This window comes from Solea solea, chromosome 15 (assembly GCF_958295425.1).
Source record: "Solea solea chromosome 15, fSolSol10.1, whole genome shotgun sequence".
In the NCBI taxonomy this organism is placed as follows: Eukaryota; Metazoa; Chordata; class Actinopteri; order Pleuronectiformes; family Soleidae; genus Solea; species Solea solea.
In genome coordinates, this window is record NC_081148.1 from 9,827,099 (window position 1) to 9,850,033 (window position 22,935).

Below are 22,935 nucleotides of genomic sequence, written 5' to 3' on the forward strand. Positions count from 1 at the left end.
TGGGTGCAGGCAGACAGGCCATTGTTGGGAGCTGTGAAATATTGTGTATCCCTGCAAGGGCTGGAGCCAGCAGAGGCAGGAAGTGTTGTCGGGACTGACAGGGACATTGTGCGCCTGAATGGACGAGTCCACGGTGGCAGGGAGCACCGTGGACCCAGACAGAAAGTCTTGACCCTGGTGAGAAAGCCTGATTAGGCATGGTGCTGCAGGCCTCTCCTTCATCCACCCCCACCACCACCACTATCAGCACCCCTCACATCTACACCCCCCCTCTGGAAGCCGTTAGAGCCCAGGCAGAATACAACAAGGCCACTTAACTCAGCAATGCCTTTTCAGTGAGCACATAAAAACACTCATATATTCATGTCAGCGATGGAGAGCAGAGGAGAGGAACGGGGGCTCGGGGCTGCACCGTCAGTGTGTGAACTCAGGAATGATGAGTGTGTGCGATTTGCGGGAATGACAGTGTTACATAGAGAGTGAACCCGACAATAAAAACATGATCTTCGGAAGCAGGACAGAATAGAGAAGAATAAAATCGATATTTGACAGTTTTCTTTCTGCGATCCCATCCTACGTCTGTACAGGACAGGGAAAAAAAACAAACAATTATGTCATTTGCATGTTGTGCCGAGGACAGATTGGGAATTAGGCTCAGCTTTAGTTTTACAGTCCTCATTTTGCCTCAGTACAATCAGACAAACACATTATTTTAGATGTGACAGAAGAAGGCCAACATTATCCTGTCACATTAACAAGCTGTGGCATGTGAGAAGGTTGACTAACAGTTCATACTGACATACATATGCTTGACTCAACACTGAAACTTTATGTTACGTCATGCGTTGGATGACATTGCAGAAACATTGTACGGGCAACATTTCAAATGACAACAGGCAGTAAAAGACTTACTGCATGCAACAATTTTAAAAACTGAAATAATTATTTATTTTTTTGTTTGTTTTATTTGTTCTTTGGTGTATTTGCTGTTGTTTTTGTTTTTTACTCTGACTGAAGAGACTGTTAATGTTTTCATGCAAAAAAAAGGCTGCATGGCTTGAACCAGAAGAGTGAGCTCATCTGGTTTATTGTTACTTGATTGTCCTCTGAGTCTTGTGCTCCTCTCTGCTGCATAACTGCCTGATCAAACACACTTCCATTCACATCCCTATCTCCTTCTCATTGCTCTGTCTTTCTCCGTCCCATCTTCCTTTCCCCTCTCTGCCAATTATCTCTCCGTCAGTCTGTCACACTTTGTAGTCTAATAAAGGCGTTCTAAATTGATGCCCATCCTGCCTTTATTCCCCTGATAAAGCACAACAATTAAGGCTCATGTCTCTTTGCTCAGGGCCTTTGATGGTGCACAAAGCTGCAGCCAGAAAGAGGGCAAGGTGGTGGAGCTGTACTGCCGTGAGCAGACAGTTCTCTCCCTCCCCACACACACACACACACGCACACACACACACAGGTTCGAGCAGCAATTCTTACTGCATTGAATTCAATCCAAACCATAGCCCTAAACTTAATCATTTTCTCAGAAAAGAGGTTCTACCTCATTGGGACCAGGTTTTGGTATCTACAAGGACTACCAGAAAAAGGTCCTGAAAGTGTAGCAAAGCAAACACACACGTGTGTCTGAACACACAGTCTAATGCCAGTCTGATGCAGTCTGTACATAATGTTTCACTCCACAGTCTCATGTATATTCAGTAGGCTACCGTTGTTAGCTGCAGGCAACTGGAGGAAGTGGTGAAAAAAATGGTCTAGGAACAATGCATTGTTGACTCTTAGTCAGGTTTCAGTCAGGTTTTTTATTGTGTGGTTGGTGTTATTGACTGTTGGACAGTTAAACAATGTCACATTATCCAACCTATTGATCATAAATTATGTCGTACGTCAGTTCTTTATCTATTTGTTATTTAATAAGTGAGAGCCAACTAACTACTACTAGACTTAATTTACTTTCACACATTTCACTTCGGGGGGGATAATACAGTGCTCAGATAATCTGTTTCACATCTCAGTGTTTGGTTTTGTTTCAGTTTGCGTTAATTGCTTTACCATGTCTGTTCATCTGGTCAGGACCACATTCTTTAAAGGCTGTGCAGAGTCCGCTCGCTGTCCTGTCTCTCCCCCCAGGATCTTTTGAGTGAGTAATGTCGCTGAAACAATAGCGCTGACAGCAGAAGTGTGGAGAGAGTGATGACACTCCCTGCTGGTGTGTTAGCAAACTCTCCTCTCATGGCTTTTTTCCTGTTCCTTAGAGCGCGAGGCCCTGGAGATGCCGCCATCCTGGAGGGGCCCGGGTCCTAGTTTACAAACTCTTTTCGATGCTATACATGTTCATGCAACTGTATGTGAAATGTAAATCTAAAGTTTGACAGTAAACAATGTGACACTTACGATCTACAGGTTGATATATTACATACACATAATCACATACAGTATGTTTTGGGGAGCCACTTTTCAGATGACAAAAAACATGATCCATTTCACAATTTAAAGAGCCAGGTATTGCATAAAATAATGTTTCTGAAACAAATATCATTTTTAAATAGATAAACCAGCCATTTCTGAGTGATAAATGGTTGATCAACATATAACTACTTCATTTTCTGCACATTTTCATTAATATTTTCTTTCCCACAACTCACCTGTGGGTCTCTACCAAGTCTTTGGGAACGACTTTGATATACATCATTCCACCTTGTGTCGCCCGGTGACAGTCCTGCGCTGCAAACGGGAAGTGATTTGTTTTATGTTAAGACACTGACGGAGGCAACAGCAACATTATGCTAATTAAGACTGCAAGTTCCAGAAGTGAATTCTGCTGCTCAGAAAACCGGGCTGTTCACCAGCATGGATTTATGTGACGCATGAAGGACGCAACATACGAATAATGTTACATTGTTTGCATTCACAAAGACCAAACAGGGGCAGAATAATATCAACAACAGCTACAAAAAAATGTGCCAACTGTTATGCAGTGTAGTTTTATGTAAAATACTGTACTGTTCTGTAGTATTACTGCTATCATTCAGTAAGTGTAAAAGCTTTTAGTTAAATGAGTTTTAGATATATGAGTGTGCAGATGCTTCTCACATGAGTTGAAACCACCACCACCAGCTCCCCCGTCTTTGCCAGCCTCTTTTGGTTGCCAAGGAAAACGTCATGGCGACCACGGGCTGTGCCGCAGGATCGAAGAGATGCCCAGCTGTGACAGGGCGCGTGACATGATGCTCAACAATCACACACCATGACAACCTGGCAACAATGCTGTTGATCCTGCAACCTGACCAAACTGTATGGAGGAGTTGCTGGAGCATGGGGGGGGGGGGGGGGGGGGGATCTGTTGGTGAGTAGAGGCAACACAGTGAGATGTTCAAAGACTTGTGATGGATGGATTAGGCTGTGCCTAAGTTTATCAGATGAAAAATACTTCCACGTGAACTTCTCTAGTAGTGGAAAGTTTACACTTGGACTCCACTGCAGTTCAAAAGGAAAAATGTGCCTTGTACAGCTCTATATATATTTGTAATAATTAAAGCTATTTTTACATTATGTAATCAGAATTCGACTTAATATAAACTTCTTCTAATTAGAAAAGTTCTTAGAAATGTAATTTTGTGAATTTTTTGGCAACAAAATGTTTCTGTTTTCTCTGGGTTGTCCAGTTTCCTTCCACAGTCCCACAGTCCATAAACATGCAGATTTGGGGATTAGACAAACTGGACACTTTAAATTGACCATAGGTGTGCCTTTGAGAGTGAATGGTTGATTGTCTCTATGTGTCCCTGTGATGGACTGGCCACCTGTCCAGGGTGTACGGCACCTTCGGGTTACAACACTTTGTCATCTGCATTTTACATGCTGGCACCTGAAATTGATCCACTGGATCCAGAAGACTCTCTGTATCTGTGTAGAACTTTACCTGCTTATAGCCTTTACCTTCTTACACAAGCATAACAAAATGTATCCTAAACTGTTAAGATGTGACTGAGATATACACATCTCAACTTGTTTTATGGGAATTCATAATCTGCATTAGATCCAGACTTGTTGGTGGCATGTCAGATCCTGCATACACATGCAGTATCTTTTTGTTTGTTCAAAGCCAATGCGTTTTGACAGACATACATTTTTTTTCTCTTTTACAGTTTTGCCCATTATAAGAAATAGGGATTTCTTGATGTTGATGTCATCAACGGATTCTTACCTAAATTTAATGGGAACATACTTGGGTGATGATCACAGTATCATGGGCTTTAAACCCATTGATAGCAAACTTACAGGCATTAAAAGTCAATTAACCACTCCATTTTGTCAACATCAGTGCACTAGAACATTTTTGGATTTTCAGAGACACATTTCATTCAGTGTTTGTGATCTCTATTCATCATAATACAGAAGAAAGTGCGATTCATATAACCTATTTTCTTCCTGAACATATTCCGACGTGCCAACATTCAGCACGAGCGGAAGGATTCCAGTTCTTCTCTGAGCAATTAAAGAAGTCTTGATAAGTTTGCTGTTACATAAGTTTCACCACAGTAATTATGCTTAATAATGCAGAAACTGTTTTGTCATTTACCACCTTTATTCTAATTGTGTTCATGCTGCATAAGACATTTTACAATAAATATAGTGTTTAAATAAAAATGACTTTAGTCCATGTATGTTTAAAAGAAATCGAACAAAAATCGGAAAATCGTCTTATTCACTCTGTTCAGAGATGAGATTTAATAACAACATTTCTTTTTTTCTTTTTTTTAATCAAGGCTTGAAAGAAGGAGAAAGTAATGCAACATTACAGATGTCGGCTGCTGTTAAACCCCAGAGGGGGAGGAGAAGAAAATAAATTGTTAATCCTGGATGAAGACAGTGACAGTACACATGATGTCAGTATTAGCTCCCACTGAAAAAACATTAGTGTATCTTTATTAATTATTTAGTTGACTTCTATGTCCAGTCTCAAGGGCATTTTGTGTCATCACTGGAGCATTTTTGCTTGTAGAAAACGATCCACAGACAACCGGACCAGGTATTATAAATGATTTCATCATCATTAATTCTGTTTCTGATTGTTAATGTCATGCACGTTGTGTTGTTTAATTTACATTAAATGGTAAGAAAATTGCAATAAAAATTAATCAATTAACCTTCTACACACATCCTTGATGTAGAAAATGTTTATTATGTTAAAATGCAAATATTTAGCAGAATTAACATACTTTTATAAAGCCTTAGTATTTGATATACACGTTAAACTCTTCATCTGCTTGAAGCTTTTAAAGCAAGGCTATGTGATATACAGTATGCAGCACCTGTCAAATTATTATGTTATTCTAAATTTGTCTTCTTGTTCTGTGCTCTTTAAATTCTATTCAAACAATAAAGCACACGGAGAGAAATTTGAACTAAATAAAAAAATACATGTCATTAGAATACAGCAGTAAACTAATTTATGGGATGAAATAAAATGCAAATAGGGAAAAAAAGCAATCATTGTAATGCAGCAATGAATTTGCCCTAAACAAATTAAAAGACTATCTTCTGTCCAAGGCCACAGGACGAAAGGAGGTTGCTGTTTTGGCCTTTTTTTTCAGGATTTGTTTCATTCTGTGTGAAATGCTGAATAGGTTTATAATCATCAAACAAACCAGAAATTAATCAGTGCTTCTATACTATATAACTAAAGTTTAAGCAAATGCGTGGCAGTGACAAGACAAGAGAATATAACAATGTCAGCATGAAAGACTTTCTCTAAATCTATGAACTTGTTCGTGTGTTGATGAAATGTTGATTTAATTAATTAGTTATTGTCTTATAGAGCTTATAGACCTCAGTGTCAAGAAAAGAAAGTTTTCACAATTAATATTTAGGGCCCTGGTAAGGTGAAAGCTCAACTGAGAAATAAACATACTGTACATTTATATAAGATTTAACAAATAGCCACATAATGAAAAAGCATAATTGTCGCATAGTTAAGTAATTATTGTGGATTCGAACTGAGATCGGCCTCCAGCGGCACAAAACTACACCTGGTCTACACTGCCATCATGTGGAGGACTATGATACAATGATAAAAAGTTTTCATTCATTCATCTTCTACGGGGAGAGGGGGCTGGAATAAAACCTTGGACAGGTTGCCAGTCCCTCACAGAGACACATGTAGACAAACAACCATTCTCACACTCACACTTATGGTCAATTTAGAGTGTCCAGTTTGCCTAGACCCCAAATCTACATGTTTTAGGACTGTGGGAAGAAAATAATGACAATGCACACGGATGTAAAGTATTATTTACATGTTACACAGCAGTAGAGTCAAATAGCCTTTCCTGAGCTAAACACTGTGAACACTCATTTACTGTTTTCTCCAACCCGCACATCACTCAATAAAAGTGCACCGATGTGTGTGTGTGTGTGTGTGTGTGTGTGTGTGTGTGTATGGCATTAGTTTGTGTGTGTGGTTTGGAATTCTTCTTTATTCCTGCAAAAACATGTTGCATAACTGCTTCCTGGCTACCAAACCTTCTGATAAACTTCCCAGGTCAAAACATGAACGACATCTAAAAGTCTTAAACAACAGCTTAGTTTATCTCCAACTTGTTAGCCAATAATATAGTTTATATAGTAGTTAGAACACTCTTTAGTTTGAACCACATACATTGGTGCCACATCTGGATGTTTCCACTCATGATATTATATCCAAACTTACTGGTTCCCTGACCTTTGACCTTTCCTATTTAAATTTTACTTCCACAATAAACAACATATATATGTATGTATATATGTATATGTATATGTATATATATGTATATATATATATATATATATATATATATATATATACATACATACATATATAAATGGAATTGTATGCCAATGCAATGCTATGCCACATACATTTAAGTGTTGAAGATATGTGCAAAAACAATTCATTCAGTGGTAAATCTCTGAAAGAAAAAAATGGTTAATACATTGAGAGTCATTTTTAGAATTCAGAAAGATTGTAAACTACATTAGAGCTTGACTTTGAACATTTCTTCAGTCAATTTGTATCTGGTTTCTGGATAAGTCGGTGGAGTGACCCTAAAAAGGATTTAGAGCTCTTGTAGGATTTAGCATTTTATTATTTTATTCATGTATACAATTTAACACATTTGCTTTTTCTTTGCTAAATGTATTTTTAGGTTGTGGCCATTAGAGGGAGCCCTCTCCCAAGTTTCCAACATTTCCTGAGCTAAAATAAATGCACAGTGCAAGTGAGGTGAAATCCATCTGGCTGCCACACAAAGTCCAGTGAACTGGGGTTGAATGTGAGACGACTTCTGACGCGAGAGAAAACTATTGAGGACAATGGAATGAGGACATGTGGAAATGCTTCCTCCAGAAATACTATGCAATCCTGAACAGCTCCTCCATACCACACACACATACACTGTATGTACATACATACAGTCCAAAGGTCTGGACCTCAGTGCTGGTGTGGGGGTTCTGTTCCTGTTCGCTGACCCTCTCTAAATTTATCAGGCCTTGTCATCACATGTGTCTCTCATATTTCTGCCATCCGACGGGACCAGCTAAGAATAGAAGAGCAGTGACACAGATTAACACGGCGGCGGGTCTCCATTCCCCCACCTCACTTGAAAAACCAATTATTTTCCAACTGTCATCCCTTCAAACATGAACATGCTCCTTCTCTGAGTGTGCCTTGACCTTTTCCCTCTGCTGAGATACACTCCCCTCATCTGTTATAGTGTATGGAAGAAGGTGGAGGAGCTCACGCAAGGAACCTGCAGGTTTTTAATCTGTATCAGGAGCCCAGGAGTCTATGTGTATAGGGCTCTAAATTTACTTCTGGAACCAGAAGTAAAATTACACCAAAATCACAAATGTCAGCCTCATGATGCCTTTATTGAAGACATCAGCTTCATCATCTGGGATTTAATAGTATATGTTTCACAGCAATACAGACATTTCAGTCTGGGCCAGCAAATAGTATCATATATAAAATACTACAACTTTCTTATTAGTAAGTAATTTTGAGAGTGTAAGACAGCAAAACATTATCGTTATGGTGATGATGCTGATGATTAATATTTCTTAGTAGTAGTGCTGTAATGTAAAACGTACATACTTAGCTCCTGTATTTCATGTATCTTACGTTGTTATTTATATTTCTTGCAGCTTTTACTTTTACTCCACTACATTTCCTCTAACTAACTTTGTTACTCGTTCCTACCAAATAAAATCAGAAGAAGGAGAGTTGGTAATGGTCTGTATTTATATAGAGCTTTTCTAGTCTTGATGAGCTGCTTTACACTACAGTTTTGTCATTCACCCATTCACACACTTCAAAATGCATGGAGTTAAGTGTCTTGCTCAAGGACACATATAGACTAGCAGAGCCGGGAATTGAACCCACAACCTTCACGTTGAAAGACACTGAGCTACCATGGCTCAATAATTACTCCTGACTTGTTTAATACTTTTACTTCTAAAACTTAAGTACAGTACATGTCATATACTTTAAGACTTTTACTTAAGTAATATAATTTAGTGACTATATAAATATTTGTACTTTTTGTATGCAGGTACTTTATATAAGACTGCTTAGTAGTAATTGTAGTTGTAGAAGTATGACTAGTAGTGTTATTATATTTATTATTATAATGATCATCATCATCTAGATAGAATGTAATGCATTTTCTTTTTTAAAAAACTCCGATATTTTCAGTTGCCACATATTATTTGTGTTTACATACAACACCTAACCCTGCCATGCATATTTATGTGTGTGTATGAATCCAGCAACAGAGGACAGATATTGACCAACATCATATAGTAAAAGAAAAAGAAACAAACATGACTTGCACCGTGTGTTTCGCAGTGCAGCCAGCTGCGCTTCAGCGTGAGAAGAAAGGAGGTGCTGTGACGTCACTCACGTTAGATTCCAGTCGTCCAAGATGGCGGAGGTGAGACGGTTGAGGAGCAGAAATCACTTCAAGCCGAGTCACAAAAACCGAATGGTTAACGAAGGTAAACCGCTGTTATTTTTTTGTCAAGTATGTGTTTGTTATACGCGCGAAGCGGAGCAGAAAAGGGCTAAAGAACACAGTGACTCTGTTGCTGTCGACGTTGTTTTCGGCAAACTCTCGCTTTTCCGTTAGTCAGTGTGGTGTTGTGTTTTCAGTCGGACACCCGCAGTGTGTTGTGCCTCATGTGGCTCCACAGTGAATTCATACTAAGTTAATTCTCCTTTCGAACACCATGTTTGTTACCCATGTCGTTTACAAATTAACCAAGGACCAAAGGCGTTATCACACAGTCAAAGTCGTGGCGTTCTGTGTGTGGACACTTTGTGCAAACACGCTTACTCTGTCTAAGTCGGACTGAAAGATAACCCGCCTTTTACCCGGTTTCAAAACGCGACCGCGACACCTGTCGGCTCATTTGTCCGAGCCGTCACTTTCACCTGGCCCACAGTGGACCAGCAGCTGGCCGGTCTTTCACCCGAAGTCTCTGAATTGTCGTTTGTAAGGCACATGTTTCCTGTTGGGGCCTCTCCGTCCTCACACAACACACGTTAATCTCCTCTCCCGCCAATGTATTTTTAAATATCATATTATTAGTCTGTTCGGTTGAAACGTAGTTGCGAAACTAATTTCGTCCTCTGCGTAGAACTAGATGCATTTACAGTAGCGCGGGAAGTGGGGGGTTCTTCCAGGGCTGCTGCTCATGTCCCCCACCCCCCGCCCCCCCCCCGTCACAGTGTCAGTTGCTGCAGTCAGTTACTGGGTAACTGTAAAAACAAACAGACAAAAAACACAACAAACCAACTACAGTATAGTGTACAGAACACAAACGGTTGGCACACTTTTCCCAGCAGCTCCATAACCAGACACATTATAATAGTGCATGTGTGTGTCAAAATGTGCAGATGTAGATTGGGTAATAGGTTGCCCAATTCAAATCAGTATTGTGTGAGAATTATTTGATTAATCTGAAAGTTTACACCTTTTTAAAAATGTGTACTAAAGTGCACTAAAGCATTTGTTTATTATTTTTTTTAAATACCAGTTGTAGTGTAGACACACAACACAGATTGGAAAGAGAGATCAGTAAGTGTTGTTTAATTAACTGAAGCAGACTTGTATCTGCCAGTCACTTGTTATTTTTAACGATTTAACATTTTCTGTTATATTTTATCAGATGGAGTTAAAAAGAAAACACACCAAACATTGGGACGGGGTGGGGGTGCATAATACATTGGCCAACAGCTGCCCTAATTTACAGAAAACACAGCATCATCAGCACTGGTCATAGAAATACCCATATGGGTCAACCTCCATAATTAACCACCTGAGCTGATCAGAGCCACTGCCTCCTCTCACACTGTGTCGGTGCGTAAAAGCATGCAGACACATCCTTCAGGTCTCTTATCCATCTCTAAAATGCAAAGCATGGTTAGTAAAATGTGTAGTTAAATGAGTAGTCAGTTTACTGAAAGTTATGGCAATTGGCAACAGCTTTGATAATTAAAATGTTATGTGATGACAAACCAAATGTGTGGACCCTGAAAAAGGGGTGGTGTACAATAAGTTAAACAAGATAGATTGATAGACTTCAGGGTGGGCTTGTGCCACTTTGGCATAAGTCTCGACTAAATCCTGAATTTAGTAATTGCTAAACAACTACTAAACCTGTGGGAATTACTAGCTGTTTACAGTTTACTTATTTTGGTTGCACCAGACCAACTTAAGCAATCCCATAGCTAGTAAATGTGCAAGTATTTTCTAGTCTCATGAAGTGACGACAACAAGCTGAGCAGAATGTAAACAGTGACCGTGGTCAATTGAAATCCTCGTCAACATCCCATAAACATAATTACCAGCCGCAGCAGTGACATATTTCTTCAGTTGATACTTGATGCAATGGTTTAATTTTCGTTTCGTGGAAGCAACACAGTCTTTTGACCGTGCGTCGGACATTGTAATTTACTTTCATGTTTTTAAGTAAACATTTTAAACCCAGAGGAAAGTTGTCATGTCTCATGTGAGAAAATGGTGCTGCAAAATATCTCAGTGAAATTCAAACTTGAAGAGATGAAGGTTTCGTTCTGCTGGCAGCTAGCTAGGTTTTGCTAGACTTGCACTACCAATAGGGTAGATGTAATTATTAAGCAATTACTTAGCTCTATGCAATTGCTAGTGAAAGTGGTGCAACCCATTTTATTTTAGGATAGACTAATAAACACTTATGCTGTTACTAAGGTTAGTAAACACTTGAGGTGGTGCAACCGGCCCCAGGGCTCATCACTAATATGCAGTCTTTTTATCATCTTAATTCCTATGTCTACTTTTATACAAGCCACCTGACTCTGTGGCAACAGAATTCACTAACTGCAGCAGCTCTTAATCTGCACTTTGTCCTCACTGGTGTGCTGGCAGAAAATCTACATTTGCCCTTGTCGATTAAAGTCCAGAGAGGCAGAATCAGGTTGTCCTTTGGTGCTGGTGTGCAGAGAAGACACTGTGTTTGTATCTTAATTAGCTACAGTGGATGCCCAATTCTGTTTCATTGATTCAGTCTCTGCAGTCTTGTTATATTTCAGTCCCTGTCAGGTGCATGTGATGCAACTTTAGTCCCAGGGATTTGTGAATTTCTAAATTTCTACACTAATGCCACAGAAAATGCAAGTAAATTACCTTTTTAAAATGAGAAACCTCTTGTTCTTAGAGAGCTATTTAAAGTGGACTGTGGCCTTATCAAAGTTGACCTCAGTAGTGCAGGAGTCCTATGAAGGGAGAGCTGATTTGGGGCACTGTTGAAATGAAGGCTGGCTTGCACAGACATACACTGTTCTTGCCATTATGTAATGCATAGTTAAATATAGGTGCCTATCAGAACTGGAAGGGATGCAAGACTGAAAACAGTTGTGTTTACATGTGACACTTTGATGATGATGTTTTACACACTCTTCCCAGGGTAACGCATGTGTTTGTGTATGGACATGTGCTCCGTACCTCTGTGACATTAGGCGGCTAATTATAGTTTTGTCCTCATTCTCTGCAAGCTGAGTGGGACAGAGCATCAAGACGACTACACACAGTGTGATTTTGGGCTGTCTCACGCGAAAGATAACTAAACGCGGCAGTATCTTTGGTCACGTCCCCAAAGGTCTTACTTCATACTGTAGTATGAGCCAGAGACGCTTCATGCTTTGCTTCATTGTTTATCGGCATAGACGGACAACGCACGCTTATGTTGCACTTGCTGTTGACGTTTTACTCTGGCAGCTTCACAGATGTTGTTGACATGCGTTGTAGCTTCAGTTGTCTCACAGTCTGCATATATCAAACTTGATGTCCTAAGTTTATTTCATCCGTGTCACATGGTGTGGCTTGCAATAAACTTATAAGATTGCTAAAATCTCAGTTTGTAGGAGGCTTCAGCCACTTTTTCATGAAGTGTGAGTGTATTAGTGAGTGCACTTACTACTGCAGCACAGACTCCGTGCAGTCCCAGTAGAATAATGTCTTTGTGTGTCTCCTATGGCTGCAGTCTGTGCCACTTCTGTCTGTCAAGTGCTGCTTTGGTTTTGTTGGGAACGACACTGCCACCGATTGAGGAAATATGCAGAGCTAATTTGTTTGCAGTGCCAATTACTGTAACTGCCCTGTGCTCACAGCAGCCCTTCACACAGTAGTACAGCATGGCTATCTGTTATGAAATTTGTAGCAAATCCAGGCTGACCTTTGAATGTTACTGCTGTACAGTAGTTGCTCGCTTTAGCAAGAATACGAAGTAAGTGCCATGTTTTTTTTCAACAATCCATTCTGAAATCCATCTGGCATGCCAGTTTGTTTGTTGCACATAATAATCAGGGAAGGGATTGTTTGACAGTTTGAAAAAGTGCAGGCATTTTTCAAAAAATACTTGGGTGATTGGAAGAACCACCTGACTCTCGTTATCTTTCACATTTGCCAAAGGCACAAAATGTAATTTGATTGTGAAAATCCTTTCATGCCATCCATTGCATTCCTCCCATGAATATGCTGCATTTATGATTTAACACACTGTAGTTGCACCTACACTGATGTGTTAACGTCAGTTAGTTGGTTCTCCTCCCTCATGGGAATGCATGATTCAGACCTACCCAAAGCCTGTGTGTTGTGGACCATAATGTGTTGGTCAGATGACATTTAAAGACCACTGCAGTTTGGCAGGATTTTGATTTTAGAAAATGAAAATAAAGTTGAATGAAGGTTGCATCAGAATAAATTGTAATATAACCACTTGACTGGAGCAATGCATCACCACATTTGATGGATTTTAACCTGTGAATGTAGAAGGCTGCGAATGTGAGCACTCTGTTATATTAGTCACATTCTGCCACTGTGTTTCCCATTGACGCATCAGTTTTGTGAGAGTTGTGCAATATTTGAGTTGGCAATTGGCAACATATGTTGTCTTACCTGTTAAGTGGGCTTGTGAAGCCTGAACAGTTTTACCTGTGAGGGCTTCCCAATTACTCCACTAATTTTAAGTGCGGGGTCTAACATCACAGCCGCAAGCTCAACGGGCGACTTTCATTAACCTACATGGAATAAAGATACCTGCTGGTGTTAGCTTTGTTATTAGCCAAACAGCATGTTTCTCATTAATTACTTAGGCAGTGGTGAATGTCATGAGACGCAGGTATCACTACTTACTGCAGCTGAATGCCTAATCACTTAAATATTTGAATGAGCAATGCTTAATACTTGTTGTCTTACCTGTTCAGTGTGAGGTAAATGGTGGAGTTTATATGTCAGGGAGTGTCATTTTTAGATGGCACCAGCCCTTTCTATTACCTATAAAGGGAGATTTTCACTGCTTAGTTGAGCAGCTTCAATACCAGGTTGTGATGTTCCCAGCCAGAATACTCTCAGCAGCAGAGCATTAAATCTCCTTATCGGTCAAAAAAAATTTAATGGGCTGAATTTCGCCATTTGTTGCGTTTGTCTTCTGTGTACCAGTTTTTTCCGGGTATTAGCTGGGGATTGGGAACTGGGTGCATGTGCGGCGCACTCAGGCCAGCTTGAGTTGGACTGGGTCGACTGAAGGTAGTAGTAGCTCAACTCCCAATCATATTTTTTGGTTGTGTTGTATGACTTTGAGAAATTCAATTTAGTATGATTTCACACGGACTTACATATTAAAGTCCAATTTAGTTGCAATAAAGTCATATCAATCTACTGAGTGACGTGAGAAAGGGGTTCAGGGGAATGGTTAAATTTTAAGATCCACAGAAACATCCACATAAGTGAAGAGAGAACGCTGTCTTTGTGACGTCCTTGTGTCATTTATGTCCCTTTTGTGATTTTAAGAACAAGGCTATTTTCAAGCTTGACCCAGATGGGCAGAACAGAATGGAGAGCAGTACAAACTGGTGGGAAGATACAGAATTTGACCCATATAAGACACTTCACTTAATCTTCAATTCTAGATATTTTCTGTCTCTCTTGCAGTGAATCATGCCACATAGTCCTGCCTTCGCATTCTTCTCTCTTCTCTCACTTCACACCCATAGTCTGCACATGCAGTATGTCGTTATCTAACCAAGTGTAATTTTATCTTTCTCTCTCTTGCTTTGTTTTTCTTATTCAAAGGCTTGAGTGGTGTGGAAGATGTCCCCATTTTCCAACAGAAGCAGAAGCCTCCTTTAGCCAAGACAGAAGAACTGGAGGATGAATTGCTTCCCAGGACCATGGCCTCAAAATTAAGCAAAGATGCCAGCCTCACCCCCTCACCAGACGAAGGGATTCATGAAGATGAGGTAAAGTGGATGTGCCTTTTGTCACTGTTGTCACTGCTGTCAACACATGTATTTTTAACCAGACATAAACTTAGCTTAGACAACCTTTTTGCATTTTTGCTTAAAAATCAATGATTCAGTTCTAACATAAATCCAACAACAACAGACTAGGAAAAGAAATAAAGAAGTAAGAATAAATCAGCATGAACAAGATCAGTTGTGGGAAGTATTTATGCGATAAATTTGAAGTAAAGTTAAAGCTGATTTTTTACAAAGTATTGATATTGAATCTGTATATTGATTTCTAGCTTTGTTCTGCTAAATCTCACATTAAGACAGAATGTGTTTTTCTTGCTCTTCTGTCTGAGACTTGGCTGCTGTTATTTTCAGTTCCTGTCTCCTCTAAGAAACCTGCCTTGTCAGCAAAGTGTAATCATTGCCATGGACAATCCTGATTGAAAACTCATGTCTTTAGGCTGTGACAGAGGAGGAACAAAAAGCCCATCCCATCCAGATTGTCCTTGCCAATGAAGATGAGCACAGCTTTGAGCTGGATGCTGCAGCGCTTGAGAAGATCCTGCTGCAAGATCACGTGAAGGACCTGAATGTAGTGGTCGTGTCTGTGGCCGGAGCCTTCCGCAAGGGCAAGTCTTTCCTGTTGGACTTCATGCTGCGGTACATGCACAATCAGGTGAGATAATGAGTGGTTACACTGTTACTAAATGCACCTCAGATATGGGAATGGCAGGGTTCCCACGCTTCCTGGAAAACCTGGAAAATGATTGACCAATTTTCCAATCATGGAAATCCATGAGTGAAGGCATCCTTGAAATGAGAAATGTAAGCAGTGGAAACTTAAGCATTACATGTTAATTTGAACTGCTGGCAGTTCTTATACTTAATGTTGTTAGCATTTGAATGAATCCTTGAGTGAATCAATCAGTCAATTTTACTTTATTTTACAACTTTTAAACAAATCAAATGCAATTCGAAGGGCTTGACAGATTGATTAAACAACAGAACATCATAGGAAATAAAGTCATATTATACTTGCACCAATGCACACCAAGCAATAAAATATGAGCAGTTAGAATAATGTGAGATTCAGAATAAAAGATAAAAACTAAATACAATGATGATAAATAAACAAATTTACTTGAATAGTAAAACAATAAAATCTATGTGCATAGGGAATATTGCAAGTATTGCAGGCAGTCTTTGGGTATAAGTGACATGGGTGTCTCAGCTCTCAAGAGTCATGCATGGGGCCAAGACCATATCAAGACTGCTGGACAATTAAATTAAACAATGAGAGAAGAATGACAGCTTTCATGAGGAGGAGTCCTTCAAAAGACACAGGAGAGGCAATCAAGATGTCCAAGGCACACTACTCATTTTCTAGCTCTGATTTCTCAGATATTTTAGTCAAATGTTCCCAGACACAGAGATTGCCAAACTGATTTCATGTGGTGCAACAATATCAGCGTAACTTATATGTTTTGGATTAGGTCCTTATTTCAAAGAGCAATGGGTCAAAGATATAATAATAGCACAGTGCTATGTTGTATATTTTGATGAATGCGTAGAGCCTATGGGTCATGCACAAGCAGAGAATCTTCTGGGAAAAAGGTCAAGAGAAAACACCTGTCCAGCTGCTAAAACTGGACCTCCAAAACAAATCAGTCCATGTGCCACTCAAACAGCTGGACACGGGATTTGCCCCAAAGCAGGCTTTTAGAGAAGGCATCTGAAAAGCTCCAGGAAACTCCAGTGAACATGCAGGTGCTCAAGAAAGAATGTGTCTCCTTCCTCGCTGTGACCTGCAAAAAAAATATGCAGGGAAGTCCTCTGCAGGGAAGACCCAGCTGTGCGGCACATGAGCTCCCTTGACCCTGTGATCATGTTGATAGAAGCTGAAAGTGCAATAGCAATGTTTGAGAAACTCCTACGGGTTCTCCTCAATGCAGCATGGTGCACTGCCTCAGCATGACAAAGTTCAATGAAACCATAAAGCAGAGTTCCAAAATTTTGTTTACAGTTGCCAGCTTGATGAATTTCTTGGTCAGTGGTAGAGCAGAGTATGCAGCACTATAGGACCTGATGCAATGTCTCCTCACACTGTATCATGGACAAGCAGCAGTTGAAAGAGGCTACTCTGTCATTAAGGACATGCTTTTTGAAAACTTGAAGGAGAGGAGTCCAATTGCACTGCGCTTGGTCCAAGATGCAATGACTGAGTGTGCATTAGATGAAGCCCTGCTACCAAAGAACCTCATTCAACACTGCAAAGGAGCAAGGATAAGGAATGTGCAGAACCATGCGGATGAAAAAAAGAAGCAACTGCAAATGAGAAGAAAAGAAAGGAGTTCCATCAAGAAATAGAACATGTTACAGCAAAACAGAAGAATAATCAAAAGCAGTGAGATGATGCAGAAAAGGGGCAGACAAAATGGCAGTGAATGCAGAACAAAAACTGGACTTCACATGAGTGACTAAATCAAATTCATATTGTAGAAGTGTGGCAGAGAATAGGGAAGAGCTGGAAGCTCTAATATAAACACTGGAAAACATGCAGTAGAGTGTGAAGAAGCTACAATACCTAATATTTTTATTTGAATGACATTGTTTTATATTGAGCTTTTTGCGCTGCAGGATGAAATTGGATTTTGAATAACATGCAAGGTACAACTGTAGAAAAGGATTTCAAGAAAAGAGTGGGAACCCTGAAAGGGCTAAATAATATCCACTTCAATAACTCTGCTATCAGTGTAAATAATTGGGCCACTCGGAAATAGAACCAATGCAAATGTATTATTTTCATTATTATAAGTACTTTTAATTGTATAAACTATGCTCTAAAATTGCAGATAACAACACAAATATGGTAGTTACTGCCCTTTGCGTAGCGTTAAGTGGTACACTTCACAATACATACCCACGCTGTTTTTACACGGATACACTTTTGTGCAGGGCCGTGACCTAGCAACTTTGTCCGTCAAAGATATCAACAACTAGTCCTTTGGGTCTTCTAGGAGTAGCCTGACACACAGATGCAGAGAGGGATCACCTTACACTGATCTAATGTGCTCTCTAGCACAGACGTAGAGGATAGACGGAGGAATGGTGTGACCCTGTGGTGTCTCACAGCTGTTGTACTGCATGAACATGAGCATTCATGCAAGGCTGGCCAGAGCTACACATGCTATTGACATGTGGTGCAATTCACAACTTCCACAGCCACTGTATTTATGTGCAGAATTGCTGGACTGTAGGTAAATGATTATCTCACTCTGTGGTCAGCTGTGCAGGGAAAATGCACATGCAAACTTTGTAGACACTATGAATCAGTGCTTGTGTTTTTGCTTACAAATGAGGGATTTGCCTTTGTGGCTTGCTTATACATTTCCTGTATGTGGTCATAAGCTTGTACCATCTGTCAGCTGAGGATTCTGATGAGGTCACTGTGAGGTGTTTTAACTGAAGCTTTCATTTGTCTGATTTTAAGTGGTCAACAAGATGATCATACTTAACAAAAAAATTAACACAGCTTAGTTCTCAGTTCTCTGTGTGATGAAATTTCACACAGGGTTTGGAGACATTCTCAAACAACAAATGGTGAAGTAAAGAAAAAACTACATTTACTTCTTAATGTATCTGACAAAACAGCTCTTTGTGAAATGTAAATACTGTATATTTTTTTACTACCCCTTCTCACCTGCCCTCTGTATTCCAGTGAATTTCATCTTGTGCCGTCTCACCTAATGCTCATCTCCTCTTATGTCTCGCTCTTCTCTCCCCTCTCACCGTGCAGCAGAATCACTCGTGGATTGGAGGTGACGATGAGCCTCTGACAGGCTTTACCTGGAGAGGAGGCTGCGAGAGGGAAACCACAGGAATTCAGATCTGGAGCGAAGTGTTTGTGGTTGACAAACCAGATGGCAGCAAGGTTGACAAATGTGGTTGTCTCAAATTTATGGTCTCATTGTGACGTTTAAAAGCAAACACCCTGATGGTTCCATTTCATTCCAACAGGTAGCTGTACTCCTCGTTGACACTCAGGGAGCGTTTGACAGCCAGTCCACTATAAAGGACTGTGCCACTGTGTTTGCCCTCAGCACAATGACAAGCTCTGTACAGGTGAGGCCTTGAAATATGCTGTTCCTGTTCACAGCATGGGCTTAAATAAACATCTACACTCATGATGTCTTTCTTAAATTTTTTCAGGTCTACAATCTCTCCCAGAATATACAGGAGGATGACCTACAACATCTGCAGGTCAGTGTGATTTTTGATTATGGTTATTTTTCCTTCACAGGAAAAAAGCTGAAGCAACGTCTTTTCCAGTCTGATCGTCTGTTTGCTGATTATAATATGAATCTCCTCTGTAGCTTTTCACAGAATACGGTCGCCTGGCAATGGAAGAGATCTACCTGAAACCTTTCCAGGTACTGGCTGCTTCTGCCTTTTACCATTGAACATGTACTGAGGCCAATAGTTTTGTTAGCAAATAGCTAATATCTAATTGTGAAATATTATTGGACCTGATCATGTCAGAACATCTGAAATGAACAGATCAAATCTTGGCTCTTCCTCCCTGACATGGAGTAACGTCTCATTATTTTCAGTGTGGTTTTGATATTGTTTTTCATGTTTCAGTCCCTGATGTTCCTGATTCGTGACTGGAGTTACCCTTATGAGCATAACTATGGCCTAAAAGGAGGCAACAACTTCCTAGACAAAAGACTGCAGGTGAGGGTTTTTTTTTTTGAGTGAAAAGAGTGAGTTCTACACACACACACACACACCCCTCCAGGCACCACACCTGTTTTTAAAATCTAATGTCATTGCTTGTTCAAATATGCTTAGTAGAAGACGTGTATGCACAGTCACGCCAGTCTGTGACAAACACAAACATATACTTGCACTGTGTGAGTTCCTCATCGTCTGCTGACACAGGTAAAACAGAACCAACATGAAGAGTTGCAAAATGTAAGGAAGCACATCCACTCCTGCTTCTCCAGCATCGGCTGCTTCCTGCTGCCACATCCTGGCCTCAAGGTGTCCACCAACCCTTACTTTGATGGCAGGCTGAAAGGTCAGATAATGTGAATAAACACATGTACTAATGAATATATAATCAAGGCCGATGTGACAATCCCAGTGTGTGTTTGTATGTTTCAGATATCGATGATGATTTTAAGAGGGAGCTGGCCAAGCTAGTGCCTCTCCTCCTGGACCCAGAGAGACTGGTAGAGAAGGAGATTGGAGGAAATAAAGTCACCTGCAGAGATCTCCTGGAGTACTTCAAGGTCCGGCAGGATTACACTTTAAATGCATTGATTTTCACATGGATGGGTCACAGCATGATAAAGATAAATCCCCAAGTTTTACACTTAACTGCTGCCCAGTCCGGCAAGTACATCATTTAGTTTTGAAGATGAAGATTCAGTGTGAAACCATTGACTGAACATTTGATCGTTGCAATACACAACTGTAATCTTAAAAGTTTCCATTTACTTTGAAACGGAAGCACAATCATGAACGGACCACAAGTTTGCAAAACCACACTTGCAGTTTTTGAGTGGGTAATTTTTAACTTTTCATGGACACACCAAACGGCAACATAGTACAGGAAGCATGCGTGTGATAATCTGTGTTCTATATTCCTGCAGGCTTACATAAAGATCTACCAAGGTGAGGAGCTGCCTCACCCCAAGTCCATGCTGCAGGTTGGTGTCTGTATTAACTCTGGAGGACCTTTGTAACAGATTCAGAGTGAAGGATTTAGTGGCAACTGGTGGTTAATGCAATTAACCAACTACCTCCCACCCCCAATGTGTCCTGGCCAATTCCAAGGGACAGGATCTAATTATAATCTTACAAATACACATATTACTATTCCTATTCTATGTAAATAGAACTTCTAAATCCTACACACACAGGACGTTTAATTGTGTTCTCACTTTTAGGTTTATCTTCTGTGGTCGTTAAAAAGTTAATGTTAATTATTTTTTCAGGCGACAGCAGAAGCCAACAACTTGACTGCAGTGGCAGGAGCCAAAGACATGTATGGAAAGAGCATGGAGCAGGTGAGGGCATGTTTATATTTACATAATCAGTTGTGTGGCTCCATGTCCTGGGGCCATCATGTGTTTGCACCACATAGTCATAGATTAATTTCAGCACAAAGCAATTGAAATCATAAATATAATAAAAACCTCGTAAATGTAATCATTTCAAAACATTTAAAAACCATCTTTTCTACTCAGATTTGCGGTGGGGACAAGCCATACATTGCCCCGGCCGACCTGGAGCGCTGCCACGAAGAGTTCCGCACGCACTCTGTACGTTACTTCCGCTCTGTGAAGAAAATGGGCGGCGACGAGTTTTGCCAGCGCTACCAGAACCAACTGGAATCCGAGTTGGACGAGGCCTTCGGCAACTTCTCCAAACACAACGACGGCAAAAACATCTTCTATGCAGCGCGCACGCCCGCCACGCTGTTTGCGGTCATGTTCGTCACCTACGTGGTGTCCGGCGTGACCGGCTTCATCGGTCTGAGCACCTTAGCCTCCCTAGCTAACCTGGTCATGGGCATCGCACTGCTGTCACTCTGCGCCTGGGCGTATGTGAAGTATTCTGGAGAGTTTCGGGAGGTGGGAACGATGATAGATGAGGTGGCTGAGACGCTCTGGGTACAGGTGGGTGTGTCCAAGATATAACAACATGTATATTATGTACATACATATACATGTACATATAGTGTGTGTGTGTTGTTGTTTTAGAAAGTTAGGTTTTATTTAGGTCCAGTGTGTAACCTTTAGGAGGGTATATTGGCAGACATACAATAAGTATGTTTGTTTAAGTGTATAATGGCTTTAAAATGAAAATCCTTGTGATTTTTATAGTCTTTAAAAAAAACCTTTGATGCGTAATTTAGCGTTAAATGTTCTTTTCTTCATGCTTGAGCTGCCGCAACATACATTATGCGTTTTGAAGCAGAAGCTTACTCTGCGTAGAACGGCTCCACCTACATCAGGGCTGTCACTTTTTGTATGAAATTCGCATGTAAAAGTTCATGTTTGAATTGTTATATGTTAAAACGGAATACATGCGTGACACATGTATATTTCCTACTGTATCAAATGATGCAGCAGTGAGGATAACATGCAAGTCTACTGTAAATGAGGGAGACTCGGTTCCATGGAGACACAAGTAACTGCATCTCGTAGTGAGTCTCATAAATACCTGTGTACGAACAAACAAAAAACGAACAGCGCTGGTTCAAATACATTAGAAGGAATTTTGGGTCATTATAAACTTAATTTTTGGAGAAAGTGACCCACCTTAACCAGGTGCATGGGAGATCCCAGATGAGCTCGGGAAAGGTAGTAGTGAACAGAGTATTCCTGTGTTTGTGGCAGACTGTGGTCTCACTGTTGGATGTCACTCATTTTTACACATTTGACCTTTAAAGTTCCACTTCCACAGAAGAGAAACAGGAATTTGTGTATTCGTTATCTTTGTCTGATGCATCCCATCATCCATCTCACCAAATCAAACAACACTCATTTCCTTTCCCACGTCAGCGCTGCCTTCACACTGAAACTCAAACACAAAGCCAGTGTGTGAATAGCATTTGTGTTTTTGTTTCTGGAGTTTCTTCAGGGGTAAGGACCCGACACAAACTCCTCATTTCTTCTCTCTGATGTTTCACCTCCTTCCTCTGCTTTTGTTTCTCTCCACCCTCCCATGCTTTACAGCAGATGCTTAGCAAGGTGAGAGTGCCACTTCCTGTTTCTCTGAACTTCTTCCTGCTGTTCTCTTCCATCCTGTCTGATTTCCTCTCCGTTAGTTAGTCCTCCTCCTACCACCACGCCAGTATTCTTTTTATTTATGTATGTCAAGATCCCACTCGCTCTCACTCAATCACAACATGTAGGTGTTTAAATGATTTTAGTAATTGTCATGTAAACACATCTCCCATTATTCACAACATCTATTTTATGTCTTCAGCTTTACTGGCATCTAAATCTTCTTTATTTCTCTTTTACTCTCCCTAACATCTGGATCTGTCTCATATCCCTTTGTCCTCTGCTCAAACTTTCAAATGTCTGTCTCTCTCTCTC

General features: G+C 40.3%; 1 protein-coding gene across 2 annotated transcripts; it reads left to right on the top strand.

The window, feature by feature from the left end:
- Window positions 1–8,964: 8,964 nt before the first annotated feature.
- LOC131474459 (atlastin-2-like) lies at window positions 8,965–22,912 on the top strand. 2 transcript variants are annotated; one of them, XM_058652322.1, is made up of 13 exons: window positions 8,965–9,045; window positions 14,661–14,827; window positions 15,282–15,497; window positions 18,621–18,752; window positions 18,839–18,943; window positions 19,031–19,081; window positions 19,195–19,251; window positions 19,463–19,555; window positions 19,763–19,901; window positions 19,988–20,115; window positions 20,479–20,535; window positions 20,824–20,895; window positions 21,076–22,912. In XM_058652322.1, exons 1-13 carry the CDS (start codon window positions 8,973–8,975, stop codon window positions 21,526–21,528), a joined length of 1,743 nt encoding a protein of 580 aa, XP_058508305.1. In that variant the 5' UTR covers window positions 8,965–8,972; the 3' UTR covers window positions 21,529–22,912. The 2 variants fall into 2 exon arrangements, with proteins under 2 accessions (XP_058508305.1, XP_058508304.1); XM_058652321.1 differs by having other exon boundaries at window positions 18,618–18,752; window positions 21,076–22,911.
- The last annotated feature ends 23 nt before the right edge of the window (window positions 22,913–22,935 follow it).